We start from the raw sequence: 24,449 nt of genomic DNA, 5'->3' as shown, positions 1-24,449 counted from the left end.
AAGTACTTGCTAAATATGCTCCTTTGTCTCAGGCTGACATAGATGATGACAACTCCTTATCAAAAACAGAAATGACTAATCTCATTGGAGGTTTCGCAAGCATTGTTTACAGGTATATTTGGATCAAGGTTATATAAAATGACATATTAACAAAATAAATTATGAACGCCAATTCTTGAACACATTGATAGACATAGAACTACCTTCTTTTTTCAGGGGTCGATTTTACGATATAGGCCCACTTTATTTAAGGTATTAAGTGGTAAAAGCTCTACCGGCTCCCCGTGTTTCGGCTTCAATTTTATTTTTTCATACAGGTGTACAATAAGTGAGTAGGTGTAGAAAACAACAATATACCCAATTTTTGCACTGGATTTAAGTATTTTAGTTTGTTTTCCATTGTTGTATAGGCATGTCTGACACTTGGTATTTTATTTAGATACTGATACACGATAATTTTTGGCGACGATTATTGCCGCGATAAAACGCCATGACCATGTTCAAAAGTTCAATATTGATCAAATTGATAAGTAGGCTACAATAATCATAATTTTCACGTTAGGTGGTTGAATTTTGCCTTTTGCGTTAGGATGCTGTTCATGGTCAATTTTATCATTAGGCCTACATATTTTATGCTGAGAATCCCCGGTAACGTTCCGATTTTAACGAATATTTTTTTCTATATTCTTAACAACTTATGTATTTGGATAATTATACCCTAGACGGTAAAGCTGTTTGCTTTACCAAAAAATATTCCAAGAATGATTGTCAGCGAGACAAACATTATTGTTTTGACCAGAACCTTTGACGAGCAACGATTGGATCGCAAAATCAATGAGCTGGGTGAGAAAACGCAGTACACTCTGGCCGACGTGGTAAAGGTGGACACCAGCTTGTTCGACGAATTTGTCAAGGAAATGCGTAATAGACATGGGGCGTGAAAACATTGATTTCCATATAATTTCGATTGTAAATTTCTTTGACACGTTACAAAATTTATTCATGTGCTAATCGTTTTCTTTGCATTGTTACCAATTTAAAATCTGAAGATGTAAATTGAGCGAAATGTAAAAATAAAATAAATCAACACACGAAATTTTTACCGTGTCATACATTGCCAACTATTAAAACTTTACCATTATTCAATTGGCCTTTCACCAAAGATGACAGAGAGAGAATAGTGATTTCTGCTTTAGAAAGTTCAAAATGTGTCTGAAATGACTGGCGTCTTCATAGGCATTATATCGGCAATGTTATAATTAGTTAAACATGTTCCAGGGATGGCCGAAACTAGTTTACTATGTTCTAAAATTGTTTTACTGTTAGGGAAAAACTGTACTAGTTTATGTGAGATTATCGTAGGGCCAATACTCAACTGTGTCGTTGATAATATGCCCATAATCCACTATTTATGCGTTAACGTTTTCGTAAAAAAGGTTTTGTTTACGGTATCATCGTTAATCCTCAATGGTCTGTCATTTCCCAGGTTTGTGAACATTATGTTACCTCGAGGCTTCCAATTTGAACCACCCAACCTTTACCCGTTGATTTACCCCACTTTCAAGCGCAGTCTTATGTGAATATAGATGACGTTTGCCCTCATAAAAGAGGGATGGCCTTGCCCTAATAAAAAAAACAATTAAGAGAAAAAATAAAAAGAGTGTTAATGAAAATAATTAGCAGAAAGGAAAAAGGGTGTTTGTATCAATAATGCCAACACTGACGATAGTCTCTTCAAATAAATACAATTTCTAACAAAACCAACAGATTTCTCCCATTGAAACTTCATCCACTCCTCACCCTGTATTGGGGAATTTCACCCGGTTGGGAACCTCAGTTGTACTGAAGCTTTTCATAGTTTGCAGAGTCTGACACTTATTCTGATAGGATTTATATCCTATCCTATCCGAATCTTATGCTTACAGGATTGTGTAAACTATAGAACGGCTGGACATTTTTTCACACTTAAATCGTGTAATGATAATACGGTCGAAAACCAAAAAAAATGTTGTTAAACGGTTTGAGCGAGGGGTGCCCAACGTTTTAGCTCGTGATGGCCGCTTTGACAATCTACAGTTTTCTCACGGCCACCAGTTGAATTTTTGTAGGGATTACTCAGAAAGTTGTCAAAACGTGACGTCATAAAAAAAAATTAATCTTAAAAAGACGTTTTGTTGTCTTACAAACTCGTGGAACAATATGATACTGAAATGCAATGCAATCGCGCGAAGCGAGAAAAAAAAACGTTTGTTAGATTTAAATTTGGCAAAAAAGAAAAAAAATTTTATTTACATAGAAATTTGCAAAAAATATATATTTTAGGGACATGGTCAGGTGCCCCCCTCTGGATCCACCCCGCTTACAATGCTCTTAGCCAATCTGTTTCAGCATAAGGAAAATGTAAGTTTGTATCAACGTATGGCCACTGCAGCTACTGTCGTGGTTTGCTAATAACAAAATACAGAAATATTTGTGTGTCTGGCAATTTAATCCTCCATCTATTCTCTCTCCATTTGCTAAATAACAATTTAGGATACATTCACACAATCTTTTTCGTTTAACCAAAGCTTTCTATAACTACCGCTCAAACGACCCACAGTTTTTCCATAATTCCATTCATAACTCGCATACTAATGCCTGTTCAGCCGTTAATTATTATGTATCGTCAATTCTTATTTTATCTCTATGTTACATCACAATTCAGATTGTTACACATCTCCTACGCTGATTTCTTTGTGCATCAACTAATTAATGAAATCAACTTATTTTAATATTAATCTTTATTTAGCATATCAAGCATTAACGCATGGCAGGACGGGCACGGCCGCCGACACATGCTTATTAAAATATGTGTTAACGGCCGCATAGACATTCTGCATGCGGTTGTGCAGCCGCAGGTTGAACACCGTTGATTTAAGGAAACTTTAAGGAAGCTATGCTTTTATTGAACAATGTACGCGGACGCTTAAATAAAAGGCGCTCAAATAAATAAAAAAGCAAAACACGACGCAAAGACGGATAAAAAAAATTACCGATAGCACGAGGGCTCAACACAGAGAAACTTTTACAAAACGGGGAAAAGCGAAAGCTGACTTTACAAGGAAAATTAACGAAAGCGGGGCGATGTCGCGCACCAAACGAGACACAGAACCGATGCGTTCAAGGTGTGATCAGGGTGTGCATTTTTTCGAGTTAATGATCTTGTTAATCCACTGGAAGTAGCTCTGCACGCGCGTGTAAATGCCAGGAATGGTCGCCTTGCATTTCGTGTCTCCCCAGCTGGTGATGCCCACCAGGTAGTACTTGTCCTTCCGTTTGCACATCAACGGACCTCCCGAATCGCCCTGTCCCAAAATAGCAGGTTGTTAGGTATATATGGCAGTAAGAATAAAGCATTTCCAATACCACTAGAAGCAGCATTATAATATGCAAAAGCAGCGACAGTCAAAAACAAATCTGACGACACTTGAAAAAACATTCTGAAGTCTCGATAGTGTAAAGTGTTGGTAAGACCAATTCACTAAATAAACAAGAGGTGCGATGAGAAACTTTTTTGGTTGTGAAATATATATTAAAAAAAGTTGTCTTGCTGTTGGTTTCATTTTTCATGTTTGCCATGCCAAATATTGCTTAGAATGAAACGTGTGCCGTATAACAATTATTTTATATGACCATACGATGTGACTTGAAATTTTCCGGTTATGGCAATGATTTTGCTTAAGACTTGACTTACTAATTTTGAAAATGACTTGACCGGGACTTAGGTCGAAAACCTAGTTTACAACACTTAAACTTCTGGTACAGAATGCGGTTTATTGTTTTTCGCAATAATGAATTATTTTAACGTAATTTAATAGCTTAACAATTTTTGACAATTTGAAAAGGATCACCAATCAAATTCAAATTTGACGCCTTATGATTATTTAGCTCCTCTGAGCCTGTATAGCTCAGTTGGTTGAGCGACGGACCCGGTATGACCGGGGGTCGTGAGTTTGAACCTCACTGCAGGCTATAGTTGTTTTTCTAGCCTGCCTTGCTTGTATCATTCATCGGCATACTCGGTTAGTCTGCGATGGCTTCTGGTGTACTATTTGAAAGACTTATGAATATAAACAAATATTTTAACTTTTTAAAAATTGTTGATTGTGACAAGAAAATATTACCAAACACTTTATTTTTATTATATTAACGTGAATACCGCCAGAGCAAGTGTCATCTAAACCTTGAAAAGGTCATTTTGAACAATTAAATTTACAATATTTGTTTAAGTTATCTTATAAAGGAAACAATATGTTACAAATATATTTAAAGCTGTCATGATCATCTTACCAAGCACGTGTTGGCGCCGGTCGCTCCCGCACAAACCATGGAATCGTGAATGACGTAGTCGGACCAGAACTTGGTCTGGCAGATCTCGTGGCTGATAATGGGAACCTCGCCCTGGCGAAGGATCTGTTCAACTCCTGCAGCTGCAGAAACATAATTCTGATTTGATACACACATATATCGAACTCACGCCGTTATGCCATACCGGTAATTAAACCGACTGAGCTACACAGGCTCGGAGAAGAGCGATTTGCAAAACAACCATACTCCAATACTTGCTACATTCTGTAAGAACAAGCAACTTCACATTGAACGAGATCTAAAGTATCATATCATATTTCAATAAAGGAAACAGACACATATCTGATCAACAACTGGGATCTAGCCCTTCTGAAGCTGCTTTTTGATCAACGACAACGGCTTACGCGCCTTCACTTCACTACGAAACCTATTCCAGACTCTTCGAATCTGTCGATTAATGATGCAAGCAGGGCAGGCTAGAAAAACAACTAGCCTTCAGTGAGGTTCGAACTCACGACATCCGGCTATATCAATCTATTTTGGTGATTCTGTTTTAGCCATAGCCTAGGTAAGGCGAACCTTTTTATAGCCTTGGTCACGAACTAGAATTTCATCAGCGAGAACGACACAAGGGTGACGTACATTAAATTGCTTGTTAATAATAATTCAAACTTGCTGCTGTATCTTTTTTACAGACAATATTAACCTGTCCATTAGTTTGTTGAAACCACTAAATTTCGGTCACGAAAAATAGAATTCTCACGGATGTTAGGAACCAAGCAAGCAAGCAAGTTTAACAAATCCACAGCCAATCTTTTAATGGTTTAAACCAATTTGGTAGAAGCTCTATTGCAGTGGATGAATCAAAACAGTTTTAAAACAACAAACTTTGGTTGTCTAAATGTTTACTTTAAGTTTGAGCATTTAGTTAAAAAAATGGATGAAATTATTGACGACCGCGTACCACATCCACATTTCAAAATTGTAATTACCGTGGGCTTCGGTTCTTCCCCAGCCAGTTGTGGCACACACGTGACCTGGCCCGAACCGCTCGTCATCCATGTTGAGCAAGCACGCCGGCTGGACCGCATTCGTCGTCACCACAGGGTATCTGGAAACAAACGTGACGTCACGATATCTCCGTTTAGAGCAGGGGTTCTTAAAATTTTTTTACCGCGTACCTCTATAATTTTTTGCTTTGCGTGGACCACGGTGGGAAAGAAAATGTATACGAAGACGTCATAAATTGACGTCAGAATAGAAATAATTTTTAGGAATCTGCTATTATCAGCCCAAAATATTTAAAAGTGAAATAGAGTCTAAATATTCAATCAGTGCGAAAAGGTTTTATTTTTAACTACACTTTTTCTTTTAAAAAATGATTACTTTTCAAGCATACACTAATAGTTAAATTAGGGATTCATAGAACCCCTAAAACTAGTCCAAGGAGCCCCAAGGGGTTCATGGACCCCAGTTAAAAAAACCCTGGTTTAGCGATACTCGATCAGTAGAAGTTTCGGTACTTGTCCGATACTTGATTGATATTGGTGCCCAAATATACGATTTTCACTCATGATTTGCAAACTAACGCTGCTATTCTATAAACGTATATTATATCTAAACAAAGTAAGTTGACAATATGGAATAACTTAACGTATTAACGCTAATGTAAACTTTTGGGGGGGGCCAAACAATTTGGAAAAAATAACATTTGAAAGTTTCAATTTGATCAATTTTGCTTGTTTGACCTGATTCATTCTGGTACCGGATTGGATTGCGTTAATTTTTTTCAAATAAGCGGGTATCGGAATCAGAATAAAATTCACGTATCGGACAACCCGAGTTCGTTTAATTGTAATAACGTCCTTCATCGCAAACTCAACTGTGAGAAAGCGAACTGCACTTGTGAATAACTCGAGGTTAGTAACATCGTTGCGTTACAATTCAATGTATTCCTAAAGACGTATGATCTACAATTTAGAAACCCAGTGATCACTTTTATGGGATTCTACACCACCGACCGATTGAATTGTGATAAGTATTGCTATGATGAGTAGAAAATTTGGAAAAACGTATTTGTCAAGATGTTCTGTTTCAATTAAAAAAAATGAAATCTTGTTTTTACAATGCTATTAAAAGTTGTTCAACTTAACTTGTTGGAACACAACAGAAAATACCAACAACAGACACGAGAAGCTCACAATCGTTTGAAAATAAGTATGATATTCTTGAAATACATAGAGAAAGATCCCTTTAAATATAACCTTGCATTCAGGCTGGATTAAACCAAAAATTCTCCTTTATTTAAATAAATTATTACGACAGTCATTTATAGTCACAAAATCCCCGGGCACTACCGTAAAAAAAACAGCAATATGAGGTCATGATTGACTGCACAAGTTCTCACCGGAGCTTGACAAGAGCAATGTCGCCGACCAAATCTTCGGAGAACTGGTAAACCTTATTGATGTAAACCACGTCGACCTTGACCTCCTGTGCATTGCCATCCACGTCATAAATGTCATGAGCTCCGACCACCACCGAGTGATCATCGCCTCTGCAATGCAAATTGAATATAAGTAAATTTAAGGGCATTTTACTAGGTTAAAACTAATTTACTAGAGTAAAACTAATTTACTAGGTTAAAACTTTTGGCGCCAATCCTAGCACAGTGTTGAAACAAACGCACATTATTTGGGTTAGGGTGTCTGTTAATGTTTGTGTGAGTGTAGGACAAGTATTTTTATTTACCAATATTACTTAAACTTTAACCCAACTCAAACACTAACTCGCACCCCTAACCCAAATGATGTGCATTGCGGTAGGATTGTATACCAGCGCCATTTTTTAACTAGGTTAAAACTAACGAACTAAGTTCAAAATGTTTCACGCTTATGTAGATTGCTCAGAACAGATCAACTTTTATTTAAAGTATAGAAATAATTAGGCTGTATAATGATTCGGCACGACATGCAAGCAGAAGTTTTTTCGGTTTACTCTTACAGTCGTTTACATAAAACAGGCCACTAGTTATGTAGGCTACACTTAAATGTTGGTATACCCATTATAGCGTCATAATATACGAATATTCCTATTGTTGAGATCCTGCAATAATGAAGTTAAGTAAATTTATAAATTACATTTATATGCCGAAAAAAAAAAACACAAAATGGGTCGACTCAAAACAAAGGCTCACTTACAATGTCGGGCAATGCGCGGCTGTAAGAATCCAGTAGCGATGGATAAGCGTTCCTCCGCAAAAGTAAATGGTTTTAGTGTTGGTGTCAGATACGTAGTAGGCGACCTACACGAAAATCGCAAAATGGTTGAGAGACTTGCAGGGTCTGGGTTGTAATATTTAGTCCCTGTGGGTTTAGCGACTGAAAATGGATGTGTTGTAATGATTCAAATCAATGAATTGACTTAAGTGATTTTCGATTGAGGTAATGTTCATTATTGAAAAAGGCTACCAATTTTAATAGCTTATCGTTTTACTTTAGTGTCAACAACTTGACCTGACGTTGACTTGCTTTAAAAAGGACTTTACTTCTGGATTTGGAATAGAACTTGACTAGTTTTTGCAAACGAATTTGCTTTGACTTAAGTTGTTTTGCAATTAGCTTGACTGGAACTTACTTCTTTTTGAAATGATTTGTTTACAACACTGGGAAATCGAGATTCAACGGTCACGCTAAAAGTGCAAGGCTCAATCGAGTTAATAAAATTTGCAAACAGTGCGCCTAGAAGTAAAGATATTTGAAAATGCTGTTTGGGAAATCTTTTCATTTTTGCCTTGTAAAGTGGTTTTATTATTACCTAATGTAAAAATGTCCTTTTAAAAGCCTTTCCAATTTGTCTTTCAACAGTTTCCTCAAATCACAAGTTTTAAACAAAATGAATACTACTACGAGCAAAGATTAATAACAACCATTAAATGTTAACAAAATTACCTGCCATGGCCAACTGTGTGCTTTTGCTTTATTACCACCGCTTATCTTTTTCAAGGCCGAACGCTTGATCCTGTATAGCAGGTTCCCCCTGAAATATAATTTTCGAAGTTACTAGTTGAAATCATCTACCTCTGATGGTTGTTTGTATTTAACCCGTGGGTATCAGAAATAAAGTGATAACAAAGGCGTCAAAACGATACTTTAAAAACAAAATGTTTTAGGATGATTTAGAGGTCCATTCTTATGATGGTGTTGTTATAATGTGGATTTCAATGTCCAACCATACCTTGATGCTCTAATATTTAAATAGCAACTTTAGATATTAATCTGTCAGCAATCACTCCAAATTTATTCACTAATCGATCAGTGCCTAACAATATGTTATGCTTTACATGTTCTAGAACAGCAGTTCGCAATGTATAGGTCGTCACGTTATTTTTTTTCGTCCGTTTTACGAAATTCATTTACATTAAAGGGCCTTAAACTCTACAACGAGCAATTTCTGGCAAATTAGACAAATAGCTGATTAATTGGCAGTATGGTAATTTAAACAGACTGTATATGATGGACTAAATTTAATAAAAACTAAGTTATTATAACATTGTTATCAATTCATACACTGATACAATTCATTAACCCGATTTTCTTCCTATTAAACGCATGACCTTAAACATACCATTTCACCGTTGCCTTATGCATCCTAATCGTGAAACTAGCCTGTAATGAGGTTCAAACTTACGACCTCGTTTTCTGTGTGTTGCGAGATGTTCACAGTACTGTGATTTGTTTAACACTAAAAAGTTGGGGAACCACAGTTCTAGAACAACTCGTGCTTTGGAGTTTCAACAAAACTTAGTGGTCTGTGTCGTGTGTGTCGCGAGATGTTTACAATATTCTAATTTGGCTCGGGTGTCCCGAGAAAATTTGGAAACAACTGTTCTTAAATAATTCGTGCTTTGAAGATTTCAACAAGACTTTAGGTTTCTATGTTTGACCTGGTTGCGGTCCTGTCGCGGTTCAGCGAGCTTCGGATCAGCCTCCACTGCCAGGTCGGGATCGGCTCCGGCCGTCGTGACATCCGCGGAGGAGTTGGACGCGGTCTACGGCCGAACATCCGGATGTTGACGATGGGCTTCCTGGTGGTGATAACGATGGGAACCTTCCTCACCGACTTGCGGACCGGTCGGATGAAACGCCAAAGAATGCTGGTGAAGCCGCGGGGTCTGGAATGGCGACGGTTGCTAGGTTGTTCGTCTTCTTCTTCTTCTTCTTCAACATCCTCATCTTCTCTTGGATTATCTTTGTCATCTTCATTATCTTCCCGATCCTCTCTTTCCTCTTTCTCATCTTCTTGATCTTCTACATCTTCCTCGCTCTTCCTTTGCTCTTCTTCGCGATCACTGTGTTCCTCTTTGCGCTCCTGCCTCTCCTCTTGCTCATTCTCCTCATCTTCCCCAACCTCGTGGCTCTTCCGTTGCTCTTCTTCTCTTCCCCAATGTCCCTCTCTGCGCTCCTCCCACGGAAGACCCCTCCTCCTTCGGCTCGGCACGATCTCAGCCGGATGACCAAGTCCCCGGTTCGGTATCATCCTGATCTCGGTCCGGATACCTGTGCTCAGCTGTGGGAGTTTGGACCAACGGAGGTTCGGGAGTCGGATTCGTTTCACTTGCTGGGAAGGAAGTTGGGCGACGCGACGCGGACTCGCAATCGCCGAGTAGTTTGTGCGACTCTGCAGAAAAAAGCTTTCAAGGTTAACAACTATAGGCAAAGAGTCCAACTTAGATGAACGAAATATATTTGGGGGGATTTATCTTGACTTCTGTAATGCTGAAAGCTAGCCTTTTGTTTTGTGAAAAGTGATTAGCTTTACAATAACAGTCATTTATAACCCGTGTTTTTTGTTTTTTTTGACCGATGTAAGAATTTTTTAATTTGACTGATGTACCACGAGTAGTTAGTGACTATTGGCAGAGAGGCCAACTTGAGATTTTAAGTTGAGATTCATTCGAATTAACATATACTGACGTGTTACGATGCCTTTTTAAACGAAATATATGTACATCTTTTACGATCTGTTAATTGTGTCTGACCTGAATTACTAGCTTTGCTAGAGTATTTTGCTGTTACTGATCAGGAATTAAGATCGACTTTTACCTTGCAAGGGTCCTTACGTCAGTGAAAATTAAACTAACACCGATTGAAAATCAATGTTATTGTAAAGCTCAGTCAATTTTTCGAATGATGGAATTAAAGATGGCTATTTCGTCCACAATTTTTAAGTATAGATTAAACCGCAAAAATATATTATTTTTATTTCTTAAAATAAAACATATTTATTTCGTTTTTAGACTTAACGCTGTGTTGGCCTATATTGTAGTATTTGTTCGGATTCTTTTTCGGCAAAAAATCGGAGTTAAGTTCACACTGTAAAAATTTGGTAATGACGTTCCCCGATCAGTGCCAATAACTAAGACTTGTTAAGATTTTAATGATATACTAATTATTGTCAACCAGGTCGTACTGACGAGTACTCAAAGTTTCCTGCTAACTTTATCGTCAGCAATAACCAGTTAACCCGCTCATTATCGCACCTGGTTGTTCGATCTTCGGGCGCTCACTGGAGAAACCGAGATTTGCAGGGATCCGAGCTCAGTAGAGCCACCAAACGACGAACTTGTTCGCGGAAGAATCACCGGCTTCCCGCAACCTGCGTCCAATATTTGTGTAACTGTTTAGATTCATGGTAGCGCGTTTAAAGCGGCACGTTGACAATACGAACAGCAAGTGTACATTACACACATAAAAAACAATACATTTGGAAGCCCTGTTACACCACTATAAATGTTATAGTTATCCATTACGCTTAAAGTATCGCCTCCTACTCCTATAAAGTCATCCATGTGGACATTAGCAAGATCAAACTAATGTTACTACGTAACGGATATCCGTTGGAATTTCTCGACAGATGCATCGAGCATTTCTTTAATAATAAACACCGAGATGGAAAAGCACCTTTAGTACAATGCAAAGAAAAAGAATTACGTTATATATTGATGCGACTACCATACATAGGCCAAGGTTCACACCATATAAGTCGTGAAATACGCAGGTTTGTACTCCGCTCTACTAGTGGCAAGGTTGTGCTTCGATTGATCCATGACACAACCAAAATGACGAAATCGTTTTGAAAGAAGGATCGCCAAGAACATTTGTCGCGATCTAGTGTCTTGTATAAATTAACGTGTTCATGTGGTGCTTCCTTGGTCAAACCCGACGAAATCTTTCAACGAGGGTCAAAGAACATAGAGTGGATGAAAAATCAGAGGTTTGCAGACATCTTCTGCAGCACTCGGACCATAAGATTGATTTTTGCAAACCGGAGGGGCTTCAGACGTGTTTAGATTGCGGTTACTCAAGTCTCTGTCTATTCAAGACTGCAGCCCTGAATTGAACGTCGACAAGGTTCTAAATTATGATTCAACTATACAAACTCAGATAATAACAATTGTGTTCCACCATTTATAAGGGATTCTTTGATTTGATTCTCAGTCACATTAACTGAAGAGGATACAAGTTCGTATCGAAACGTCTTGATCAAGATGCTGTCGATCTAATCTACCTTTTTGCCTTTGCAATTTATTATCAAAAAATAAAATAGTATTGCAACATAAATAATGAAATGCAAACCTCCACATTCCGACTCGTCACTTCCGTCCCCGCAGTCTTGTACGTTGTTGCATCTTTGCGACGCCGGGACGCAATATCCGTTCCCGCACTGGAACACGTCAACGCCGCAACACTTGTCGCACATCCCGTCAGCGATTGTGACGTCATCGATTGCAATATCGCCGCTGAAGCCTTCGCCGCGTACCCCTTCGAAAATGATCTGCGAAAAAGTGCAGTTGAAGCAAACAATATAATCGATCCTGAGAATTAGCAGATAAAAGTGTTGCAAATAATATTTTATCGTTTGTTGTGTGTTGTTTTCGCCGTCTTTTCGCTATTACGTTCTATTAATGATCTGCAAAAACGACGTTGTTGTGAGTTGGCGAGCAATATAATCGATTCTGAGAATTAACAAACAGCAAATAATAACTTGATAATGAATAGCTAAGCCATAAACGTCGAGTAGATCAATATCATATTGATTAAGACGTTTCCAAACCAGCTTGTATCATCTTTAGTTAAGGTGAAACGTCGTAATCAAGATGATGTCGATCTACTCGACCTTTTTGGATTACCAATTCAGTATCAAGCTACATTACAGATCCGTGTATAGTGTACCAAAAAGTTCAAACAAATGGGGTTAAACAAGTCACATTGCTTTAACATCTAAAATTTTGTGCTAAAATGGCGCTTCTTCTCCAAAGGCCTTTTAAAAGCTCCTGACTATATCACGCTCTGTCGTACAACAGCAAACCCAAGTTTCAAGAATCAAGATATCGAGTAAAAAACTCAAACTTGTAGTTAAACTCAAATTTGTAGATTTTACCCCCCTAAAAATAATCTGCAAAAAAGGGGCAAAAAAAAGAAAAAAAGGGGGCAACCGTCGTTGTGAGAATGGCGAGCAATAATCGATCTGAGATTCAACAAACAGCAAACGGTAAGTGCAAACAAATGTGCCTAAAAAAGTCACATTGCTTAAACATATAAAATGGTTGATCTATTTAATAAGATTTTCTGATGTCTTTCATAGAAATCTAAGAAAAATAAACATTTTCCATACGTTCAGCAGCAATATAACCAAAGTATTATAATGTTTATGAAAATATATATACAAGGGTTCGTGTTGTGGTTTAGGTGTAGACTTTTCGGATGCTTTGTGTGTGAAAGGTTCTGAATGCATACCAATCTAAGTAGGCTTCTATAACTTTTGTTGAAATAAGTCAACACATTTTAGAAACTTGCATGATGGCATTTACTAAAGAGTCCTGTAGTACAATCAAAATTCGCAACGCAACGTTTTTAGCGTGCAACATTTAAAAGCAATCTAGGTGAACATAGACATGTTTGATTGTGAGGAAGAAACAGGCAAGCATTGATTTCTGTCATGTGCAAGTTGTGGCAAAAAAATGGCTCATTGTCTCTGGCTGGATTATTCCAACCTAAGTAGGCTATACATTGCAGTGTTGTAATGACTTAAGTCAATGACTTGACTTAAGTGCACTTAAGTCACTGGTTTCAAATGACTTGACTTGACTTAAGTCTTTTGAACAAATGACTTTGGTTTAAATAAAGCATTTCTTTAAGTATTTTCTTTTTATAAATTTGAGCTATTTGTCCAAATTTTTGCACAAAAAACAACTCAATTTTTTAGTTCAGTTATTCTTCGTAATTTGACTTGCGCAACTGATGACTTGGACTCGTACTTGACTTGTTATTTATTCGAAAAGGCTTAACTTGGACTTAAGTTATCCTACAAATGACTTGACTGGGGCTTAAGTCATTTTAACATGACCTATTTACAACGCTGATAAATTGACATCAGGTATCGACTTTGATACGATATTAACGGACAATAATTACAAATCTATGTAGGGTATAACTTGACACCTGTTATCGTATTCGATACGATATTATCGGACAATAAATAGGTATCTAAGTAGGGTGTAACTTGACACCTGTTATCGGCTTCTATCCGATATTATCGGAAAATCAATTCCAAGCTAAGAAGATGTCCTAACCTGGTATGGGTTTACATCGTCGATGTCGACCTTGGCAAAGAGCCAGCGGTCACCTTCGTCACGCTCGTGGAACCACTCAACCGTGTCCAGGAAGGGGTTGGTGTTTCCCCTTTCGCGCTTGTAAACGTTCAACTGGCCGATGTTGCTTCCATGGCTGTGGTACCAGAAGCTCAGGCACTTGTCTGGATAAAAATCAGGCAGGTTATATTAGTCGTGAGAAAAGTATGATTGTGAATTGCCAGGTTTAACGCCAAATTGACCGGGTATAGCATAAAGGTACAGGCGCACAAAAACCGGTTAACAGAAAGAGGTTAGCAAAACCAGTTTAAACAATAAAAGACAGTTTTACCGAAAACTTTTTTATTCTAACGATAAACGCTAATTAGGCCCCTCATTTTAAAATGTGCCAGTTTCAAGAAATTGCACACTGAGACTTTTTTTAATCACTTACTTGGGTTATTTCCCGGTTTCACGAGCGGACTAGTTAGCTTGGCCCTGTCTCCCTTTTCTCGAGGTTTAGATGATTCGACAAACAGGTAGTGTCCGTGTCCCAGCAATCCTGAAAGAAAACAGTAGCCGATTTTTATTTGGGTTCAAAACGCATATGACGCCATCATCAAGTAAACCTGTGCAAAAATATAAGAAAAGTACATAATCAGATTTTGGTTAAAGGGAATATGTAATTCAACCAAGTAGCATTTACAGTTCCTTAGTTCGAATAAAGTTTTACTAGTTTATTGCGGCGCAAGAGGGGTAATAGAAGCTTAAACGTGTTGTCAATGGCTTATATGTTTTCATGAACAATACACCACATTGTTGTCCTATGGCCTTAGACACATTTTTCAATTCATGGATCCATAACTAAGTACATAGGTTTTTTAGGGAAGAATGTGATATTACAGAAGTAGTCTCCTATAACGATGTAAGCATCCATAATTGAGGATTATGAAGTCACACACCTCGTCTCGTGTGATCGAATCTCGGCCCTGTGTTGGCGGAGGGCGTGACGTTGTTGGTCCTCGTCCAATCGAAGTCGTCCTGTTTTTTGTTTTGCCTCCAACCGCACAAATTTGTGTCGAACGTGCAATTGAAAATGGCTGCAATGAAAGAAACGAAGTTTTAGGAAGCAACAAAGTGGCAAAAACGTGTTAGTACTTTTGCAGTATTATAATGTCAATTTGCTTTAACCTTATTTTCAATATTTAAAGGCGTACGATTCATTTTGAAGCTAAAAAGGTCCCCATACTCTATAGATAGGTAATATTTACTGCATAATAAATCTTATGAATCTCCAACCATCGTACAACAATATTATACCGATATTAAATGCTTGTCTGAGCAGAAAACAAAAGAATGAAAAATCCTGTGGTCGTATTGACAAACTGGTTTAAATGTAAGCCGATTTCAGTCAAGATTACACGGCTTTGGCATCCACTTTTTAACCTACTTTCGTGTCATTCAAACATCAGACGGCGACAGGAACCATTCATTTAAATCTAGATGAGGCATATTTCGAGGCAGCACACAAGGCCGCATTGTTTTAAAGGCGGAAGGGATTTTCCGTTTTCGAGGTGGCGTTGTTATTGTTTCGCGGCGGCCACAACCGCTTCGGGTCCCGCATTTATTTCTGTAAACCTCTACAACGAACCAATAAGAGGCTTTTGGAAGGCGGGACACTCAAAAACCGATTGCCTTCGGATGCGGGTTAATAATTGCCCGGGAACTTGATAAGGCGAGAAATGTGAAAGCTCTCACTGAGCGCAAACATAAATGATTATCTCTGCTCCATATTTACCACCTGGTTTGCAGCCTATGCCACCCTGTATTATACTTCACCGGTGGTCTTTTTAACCTTTTTTTTTAATAAATGCGCATATGAAACCAGATAGAGCTTAGCCAATCTTCCCTCTGGGGTTTTATATTACGTTACGCATCTTTGAAGGATCAAGCATTTTTGGGTTTTATGGGCAACAGAGTGCCGAGATAGATAAAAAAATTGTAGGAAGATGCTTGCATTAACAAAAATATAAAAATTAATTTCTGTTTTAAAGTAGTGTATTACTGAAAACAAATGTTAAATTATAGGAAGGCTACTTGATGTAAGCTAATAATTAAGATGCTTGCAATGTTGACTTGTTTTGAATTATTTTGAAGAGTTGATTTGACTTGGACATAAGTCATTTATGCAAACGATTAGCAAAAAACTAAAAGTTTTATTTAGATTCATATTTGAAACGGGGTATTAACTTTTATTTAACGTTTAAAATAGTGTTGCAAGGTATTATGCTTTTCAACGATTGCCATGTGATACTATCCTCAGAACAAAAATATATTATCTATTTGAATACTTTAAATTAACTGTATCGGGCGGTTGTACAATACTGCTAAAAAGTCACCACCTATACTATGGAAAAGAGCTCAAACGACTTACGGCATTCATTCGGTAAGACTTCAATGTCGTCGATTGCGATGTCACCCTTCCACCCAAGACCCCGTTCACCCTCTATGGCAAGCCGCATACCCGACGACTCCTGTGAAAAATAAACAGTTTAAAGTGAGATTTGCGGTAAACAAATAGGTTCTTCGAATTTGGCGTTAATGTACACTTCTTAAAAGATTTAGTCGCACAGAATTTCTTGAATGGACTAACAACTGATCAGTGCCATTAAATTAAAAATCATGCAAAAATATGAAAAACAAAATTAAAATTTAATCAAAAAATTGTGTCGTTTTAAGAAGTTCTACCTTGGATTTATCATTTTAATAGCATCTAAAGAAAGTAAATAGCTAGGATCATACTCGATTAGGATGTAAAGAAAAAAAATGTTGATTAAGATTTTAAAAATGGATATATATGCAATGACAAATAATGTTGAAAATTGATTAATTGCTTATTTATCGACGGACGAAGCGAAGTAAATAGTAAACAAAATTAATAGTTTGAAGCAAGCTGGGTAAAGACTATGGTGTCAAGAAAAATGTCGATTAAGTTTAATTTAAAATGAATATATATGCAATATTAAGGTTTAAGAATAATTAAATGTTGATTTGTTGATGGGCGGAGAAAATTACCGAACCTTTAAATTGAGGAAAAGTTTGTTCCACTTGTCGCCATGGTTACCGGATCGTTGCCATAGCAACTCATTGGTCAGTTGACGGCGATCCATAACTTCGCTCGTAGAATTCCCTTGGGTGACGCTGTAGATGGACAACGAGCCAGTGGCTAAAAAAACGTGTTTAAGCTTGGTTAAGTTTTTCAAATTAAAAACAAACACTAAAAGTGAAAAGAAAGATGCACAAAAAAATGAAAGAAAAATGCACACACACATATGTGTGTTAACAACTGTGATCTAGCCCTTATGAAGCTGCCTTTAGGCAAACGATTACGCACTTACGTATCATTAGTATAACGAAGGCCTTTGCCGAATCACTAAATCTGTCGATCAATGATGCAAGCAGAGCAGGCTAGAAAAACAACTAGCCTGCAGTGAGGTTCGATCTCACGACCTCGGTCATACCGGGACCACCCCTCTATCAACTGAGTTACAAAGGCTCAGAGAGGAGCGAGTCGAGACGCCAAATGCTTGCTCATTCTGTTAGTACAGGCAACTTCACATTAAAGGGGTCTAAAACACGGGTATACAATACAATGATTCCCAAGAAAGATTCGGAGAAGTACAATGCAGTGGATTGCGGAACACGTTTGTTCGGTAGCACTACTTGATATACCAATTACTAATTCACATTGTGTATACTACTTGTGGTCAAAATCAAACAAACACACAATATATGTCTTGTGTGGACATAAGCTCCTGGAGAGCCTGAGTACTAAAGCTGAATTTACATCTAATTTTATCTCCATGACGCATTATTTCGCACTAATGCTTGACGTCGACTTAAACGCATTTAGATGCACACTTAATACTTACAGTTGCCGTACATGTGGTACCACATGGTAAAGCAGGCGGGGTTTGGAAGAGTGAAGAAGGAACTCTGTAGCCTTGCTTTGTCCCGGGGACTTTTTGAAGAGGCTTCGATAAAGGCAAACTTTCCTTCTTTATCTAAAAATGTTTAGCAAGATTGACTAAAAGAGTTGTTAGGGTAATATGTCGATGTGGGCTTTGCGAAAAGTTTGAATGAGGTATAAACAACAGAGGTGAGATACAGGTAAAAACTTGAAGTGTTTCTTATATGTTCCCACGAAGACATGCCGCTTCTCTTTTTCGTGCTGAAAGAACTAGTTTTATGAGATGGGATCAAGTATGCCTCCGTTATGGTCTTTTAGTTTTACGAGGCTGCAGTTTAAGTACACCACCTTTATGATCTTTTAGCGGCCCCGTGTTTGGTGATGGTGTCTTGTTCGAAATGGTCCAGTCGAATTGGTCGTAGACCGGTTGCGTCCAGCCGCACAAATGAGATGTCTCGAAATCACATCGAAGGCTGTCTCCTAAAATTGTGTAGCAAGGCAAGTTTAGCATTTAAATTCAATCGTTGTTCGGTTTGCAAATTGTTTAAACTGTTGACCAAACATACGAAGGAACTAAATTTATAATACGGGGACATTCCCACATTTTAGTCAAATATGAACTTTACGCTACCTCCTAAAAGTTTAGCTAGTATACCTCTTTGCCTTTAAATGGCCATTTTAATTCAGTCGTTTTTTTTGTTTACAAATGACATATACTGTTGAAACCAAACTTACAAAGTAATTAAATCTATAATGCAGGCAGATTCACCGATTTTAATCAGATATGAAATTCAATTCTAAATGCTCCTAAAATGTTATAGCAAGGCAAGTTTAGCGAATCTGCTTGACTTTAAAAAGACAAATTATATTCAGTTATTTTTCTGTTAACAAATTGTTTGAACGGCCGAATCCAAACGTACGAAGTAATTAAATCTACAATACAGGTATTATTCCAGGATCACGAAATATTGACAACTGGTTAAAAATACAACAGTCAATTGCTACTTCAATTCTAAACTAAGTCGATTGCAATTTTTTTAAATAAATAGTTTTATAACACTAATGATATTCACTTGTTGTGTTCAATATAATTTTGTTCTTGTTTTTGTGGGACAAACCTTGCATGAAGCTGGTCGGTGCGATTTGGCGGCTTGTGGGCGGCGGCCTGCTCACAGACTGAACTTGTTTAGGGCTAGAACCTGGAATAGAAAACGCAAGACTTTTGTTTTTGCTTTTTAAGCCAACCTAATTTCGATAATGGCGAATAACGATTTTGGATAAGGCCAACGACATTTTTCTCCCCACTTTACTGTTAGCTGTTCTTGCTCCCAAATATGCATCTCTCATTTTTAAGTGATTTTATCCCTTGTGGGAATAGTAGAATAATATAGCAAACCTATCAATAGGTCAGATACTATTAAACAATCTACATTAAAAGATCTTTTCACTATTAAAATGATATTTTGTAATAGTGTCTGACCTGAATTCCTAGCTTTGTAGAGTAGTCTGCTGTTACTGCTCAAGAATTAAGGTCGACATTTATCTTGTAAGGTATAAACAAGGTGATTTTCGATATCACATGTTCAGTGCTACCTTTTTTGTAAGTTCGGCGTAACTGTTATTAAATTTTTGATATACATCTAGCTATGCGAGCCATTATGAAAATTCAATATTTTTGATTTGAATCACAGTATAAATTTAAATCCAGTTATCACGTAGGCTAAACGCTTGTTATTAGTTATTCCGACGCTTACAATTAATGCACATCTTATGAAAAATATATGTTGATTGTATGACGTGTTGTATACCCCATGCTGACGAATAGAAGACGATATACTATATGGAGGTTAACTATAAGCACTAGTTAAACGATGGGGTCGTCCAAACTAGCATATTTAATTATAAAAAGAAATCACGATATTCTAACCATCTACATTAATAACGTAATAACTCTTAAATTTGCGCAGCAATATTATATACTTTCCATATTAACGGCTAACATTTTCATTACGTCACTCACGGCATGACGTTGGACTAACGATGACGTCATCGACTGCTATGTCCGAGTAAAAGTTGGTGCCCAGAATCGCGCGGAAGACGATCTGAAAGTTGAAGGACTCAGAAATGTCGACTTGAGCGAATCTCCAATCGTACTCGTTGGTACTTTTTTGTCCATCGGCCGACCATTTGTGGAAGAACCTGAATGATTAGATTTGATTTGTTCCGGGGGTGTTTTTATAATTCTATTTTTTTTTAAGTTTATCCCTTGCGTCAACCTAATCACTTATATTTCTAAGGGAGGCAAAACTATAATGCAGCCGAAATTTTCCACACTGGATTAGAAACTTACAAACCGATTTCGTTAAAACAATCCATAGAACCAAAATTTTACCGAGAATAATTTTAATCAAATCAAATTCAAACCAAAATTAGGTTAGACAAAGTTACAATTTATTTTCGTAAGATCATAAATAGCAAAGATTCGTAGGACGAGATAGTTAAAAAATATTGTTTTTATTTTGTGTGTTTAAGTTGACTTTTTTGCGTTTTAGTCTCTTGAAATCAAGTTAATTCCAACCATATCTAAGCAAGTTGCCTTAGCCCAGTGGCTCTCAAACTTTTTTAAAAAAATTACGCAACGGTCCCCCAAAAATTTTTTAAATTGCTCACGGTCCATTGAAAATATAAACAAATAAACACAAAATAACACGTTTTTTTAATGGTATCAATGGGACGGGAAACCCAGAAAATTGTCTCGCGGACCCCAAAAGGACCGCGGACCCCAGTTTGAGGACCACCATTTATTTAGCTTAATTAGTTTGAAGCTAAAACCTTGAACTTGTTTATATTGTGAAAAACAACTTGAGATAAAGAAAACACATTAGAAAGGTTTTCAATGCAAATATCTAAGAAAACTGTCGTATTACGTCAACTAATCTGGTAGTTTAAATGGTGGCTTAACTTACAAGCTTCTAATAGTGTCAGATGTAATACAAAATCCTAAACGACCACCAATCGCATAAACGCAATTGTTAGGTATACTATGCTTTTATCGCTATAAGACATGTAAGTAGCCCACAAAGAACGTGTCTCTTTAAACTTCAAAGTAAAAAGTTATTCGACAACCGCGGTATTGTTCGTGAAAATTGATCTCCATGTTGTTATTTTAACACGTGCTAAAACCACGCGTGAGAACTATAATCATTGCGCTTAATCTCGGAGAAGGAACGAATAATCCGGAATTGCTTTAAATCCCCGGCGACCATCCCCGGTAAATAAGTTAAGTAACTTCCTTTTCGTGACAGTGGTCGGACAAAGTGACGTAACGACGATTGACCAATCAGGAAACAATGACCTAATTCAAAGGTGTGATTTAAACCTAAAATTGTACACATTCCTGGTTAACGGCTATGTATTTTATCCGTCTAACGAAACGTTCCTCCTTAATCTCATTTCTTTTGTGACAATAAAGCAAAATGCAGGTAAGCACAAAGGGGTGGTTTGTAAATGTTGAAACAACTTTTTTTATTTGAGGGTTCAAAATTAAATTTAATTATTTGAATTTTTTTTAACTATTAAAGGAGTAGGTTAGAAGCGTGCGTATTTCAGCTGGCCAAAATATTCAAATTACTGCGTAGCTTTAAATCAAATTCGACCCTTCAAGAAAATCCTTCCAATGGTATGAATCAGTCTAATGCTATATATACAAATGTATAAACCAGTCAAAGGCTTCGTTATTTAAAATATAAGTGTTTTAAAAAAATAACGTTTTCAAAGTAATGATTATAGTTATTCAACCGACGAAACACTTATCGATGTTTAATGTCTCGTGTATTTAATTCTATTAAAGTATATTGTTTTGTCTAATAGGTAAACAAAATGTGTACTAAATACATAAAATAGCTACAAAATAAATTCAAGCAACCGGCGATATATTTATTTGTACAACTGTTTGTCTGTAAATTAGAGTCTTGCTCAGCCAATTATAATTAGTCTGATATAGACCAACTATGACGTAATGAGAAATACGTCACTACATGACGTCACCGACCTGTCACTGCCCGGCTTGGTGGTGAGCACTTCGAGCTTGCCCATCGTTTCGCCGTACATGTGGAAGTGGAATCGTACGCAGACGCGCAGTTGCGAAGAAACGACTGGACTGGAGATGGTGGCCATTTGACCAGCTGACCGCGGCGACGAAGCCTCGGTGAACATGTAATAGCCGTCTGGAACACATCGACAGTTTGATAGAGCAGTGGTTCTCAGCCGGGGTGCTGCGGCGCCCTGGTGTGCCATTTTTAATGCTTAAGGGTGTCGATAGGTATTTAAGATTTTTTAAGAATCTGATTTTTGCTCAATTGGTAAGCTTCTTTGGCACAACTATTTATGTATCAAATTGTTTTTTAATTGTGTTGTCCCAGTTCCATTTATAGTGACATTTCAGCAAAATACTCAACGCCGTAGTCCATAAGAGGTTGACAATAATTGTGTTAGGGTATAATAGGTAGTTTGCTATTAGGAAAAATCGAATACAATTGTAAGCCTCCCAGCTGAAGTTCATGGGTTCATGTTCTCTTGTGTTTTAGTCTGGTCATTATATTCAATTTTTTTTATGATATGTAATGGGGAAAATTCGAATATAATTTAATGTTATCGTATGTGAAAAAGTTATCAGATGTTATCGTATTAAATTGTTGTCGCAAAAACAGGATTTGGGGTAGATTTTGCTTCGATTAAACAAAAATGGGAATGATGTTCTCTGCAAAATTCCCAATAAAGACTAACCTCGCAAAACACATAAGCCCTAATCCATATACAGTATAGACAAAAAAATGCCCCACCTTTCCAAGGCAAAACGTTTCGCCTTGTCTTTTTAACCAGTGTTTATCACGTTTCAATGATTTTATCTTCATTTTGTTTGCACTGCTAATAACATGAGATATTACCAAAACGTTCGAAGAGAGAAGAAAGTATGTTGTTTGGCGACTTTTATATTTAAAAGTGGCTGGGAAAGCCCGTGTATTGTGTTACAAAGAAAATACTCTTCGTAAAATCCAATTTTTTTACCAATTTTCTTTCAACAATGTAATATTTGTCCAAGACGGGGATTCGACTAAATAAACGTGTCCCGTAAATAGCTGCAAAAAACTACCTACATCACGAAACGTTATCACCGGAATATTGTTTCTTAGCAGTTTACGTATTTGTTTACTTAACACCGGGTGCAATTTTAACGATTGCTGAGGTAACTTGTAATCGGTTGTATTTCTATCGTGACACCCGGTATTTATTTCAACAACGGGATTACATTAATAAATCGGATTAATAGGTGTGCTTACTGACGAATTATGACCACATAGAAGTCTTGGATCAGGAAAACTCAAGACTAAAACTATAACATGCCAATCAAATACTCCGACGATTGGATCGTATGTAAATTACTACGTGGCACAAATTAAACCGAACGAATTTAGCGGTGAAGCTGACACTTTTGTTAGCTCGTAAACACTGCATATAAACTGTAGCATATATAGCCTTAAACTTTTGCACTACACCTTTGAAAATATATATAAACTTGCTAGAAATAGTAATAACACTAACAAATAGTACTTCTGGTGATTGTAATTGTTAACCAACGTTTCGGCAACCTATTTAAATTGATTTCGTCAAGGTAAATGGCACCGAACGCTCGTAATACACAATATATGGAAAACACAAAAAGGAAAAAAGTTAACCATTACAATTACCAGAAGAGATGTTTTAATTATTATAAAGTCCATGTTGGGCTTAAAAAATTTAGCATTATCAAACTAGAGTGCACTAACCTCCCGATGTGTGGTCATGCTCCGGGCCGGTTTTCAGTGAAGCGGTTTTCCCGCGGTTCAGCGTCCAGTCAAAGTCAGAGTGCTTGTTCGGCTTCCACTTACAAAATCCTTCGTCGAAGTTGCAGCTTATTTCGTCTGGAAAATGCGTAACATATGACTGTAAGGGCACAATACCCAAAGTTTAGCAGAATACCAAGAAACTCTAGACCAGTGGTTCTCAACCTTTTTTCTTTCGTGGCCCATTTTCGTTGCACAAAAATTCTGTGGTCCAATAAATGTTGAAAAATGAAAAAAACAACTATGAAATAGGTTTAGAACAAAACACAGCACAACATGTTTCAAAACAGATTATTTCTTTAACCGTGCATTGGTGAGATACTAGCTGGTGAACGATAAATTTACATTCCTTCTAAATTCCTTCCCAAGCCATTATTTCTGTAAAATTAAGTGTAGTGACACAAATAAAACCTAATTCTTCATTAAAACTAGGTTTATAAATTTGGTCTATGGTCCACTCAAAATGTTCCCATGGCCCACTAGTGAGCCATGCCCACTGGTTGAGAACCGCTGCTCTAGACGCTCACTATATAGACAATTATATTTGCCTAATGCGCAGTGGTGAAGGTAAGCCTGAATTAAAGAAGATAACCGTATAGGTTTTCGAAGGTTACTTTGT

The 24,449-nt window shown here is 37.2% G+C and overlaps 1 protein-coding gene and 1 non-coding gene across 2 annotated transcripts in view; one reads left to right on the top strand and one right to left on the bottom strand.

Annotated features, from left to right (window-relative positions):
- Positions 1–2,963: 2,963 nt before the first annotated feature.
- The window catches only part of LOC146159023 (MAM and LDL-receptor class A domain-containing protein 1-like), a 41,389-nt gene continuing 19,903 nt past the window's right edge, over positions 2,964–24,449 (bottom strand). Inside the window, exons 10-29 of the mRNA XM_083384827.1 lie at positions 23,774–23,908; positions 22,000–22,174; positions 19,969–20,147; positions 19,067–19,147; positions 18,294–18,428; positions 17,911–18,036; positions 17,059–17,204; positions 16,413–16,512; positions 14,941–15,078; positions 14,433–14,540; positions 13,982–14,163; positions 11,985–12,183; positions 10,889–11,004; positions 9,293–10,026; positions 8,298–8,385; positions 7,548–7,651; positions 6,755–6,904; positions 5,340–5,458; positions 4,330–4,469; positions 2,964–3,344 (exon numbers count right to left, since the gene is read on the bottom strand). Of these exons, the coding sequence (XP_083240953.1) occupies positions 3,171–3,344; positions 4,330–4,469; positions 5,340–5,458; positions 6,755–6,904; positions 7,548–7,651; positions 8,298–8,385; positions 9,293–10,026; positions 10,889–11,004; positions 11,985–12,183; positions 13,982–14,163; positions 14,433–14,540; positions 14,941–15,078; positions 16,413–16,512; positions 17,059–17,204; positions 17,911–18,036; positions 18,294–18,428; positions 19,067–19,147; positions 19,969–20,147; positions 22,000–22,174; positions 23,774–23,908 (3,329 nt within the window). The 3' untranslated portion in view covers positions 2,964–3,170. The remainder of the gene's footprint in view (positions 3,345–4,329; positions 4,470–5,339; positions 5,459–6,754; positions 6,905–7,547; positions 7,652–8,297; positions 8,386–9,292; positions 10,027–10,888; positions 11,005–11,984; positions 12,184–13,981; positions 14,164–14,432; positions 14,541–14,940; positions 15,079–16,412; positions 16,513–17,058; positions 17,205–17,910; positions 18,037–18,293; positions 18,429–19,066; positions 19,148–19,968; positions 20,148–21,999; positions 22,175–23,773; positions 23,909–24,449) is intronic.
- Trnat-ggu (transfer RNA threonine (anticodon GGU)) lies at positions 3,937–4,011 on the top strand. Its single transcript has one exon. It is a non-coding gene; the product is annotated as a tRNA-Thr (tRNA).

The sequence above is a fragment of the Ascidiella aspersa genome, chromosome 3 (assembly GCF_963924565.1).
Source record: "Ascidiella aspersa chromosome 3, kaAscAspe10.2, whole genome shotgun sequence".
Classification (NCBI taxonomy): Eukaryota; Metazoa; Chordata; class Ascidiacea; order Phlebobranchia; family Ascidiidae; genus Ascidiella; species Ascidiella aspersa.
The sequence above is the reverse complement of the archived record's forward strand: the minus strand, read 5'-3'. Positions and strand labels throughout refer to the sequence as shown.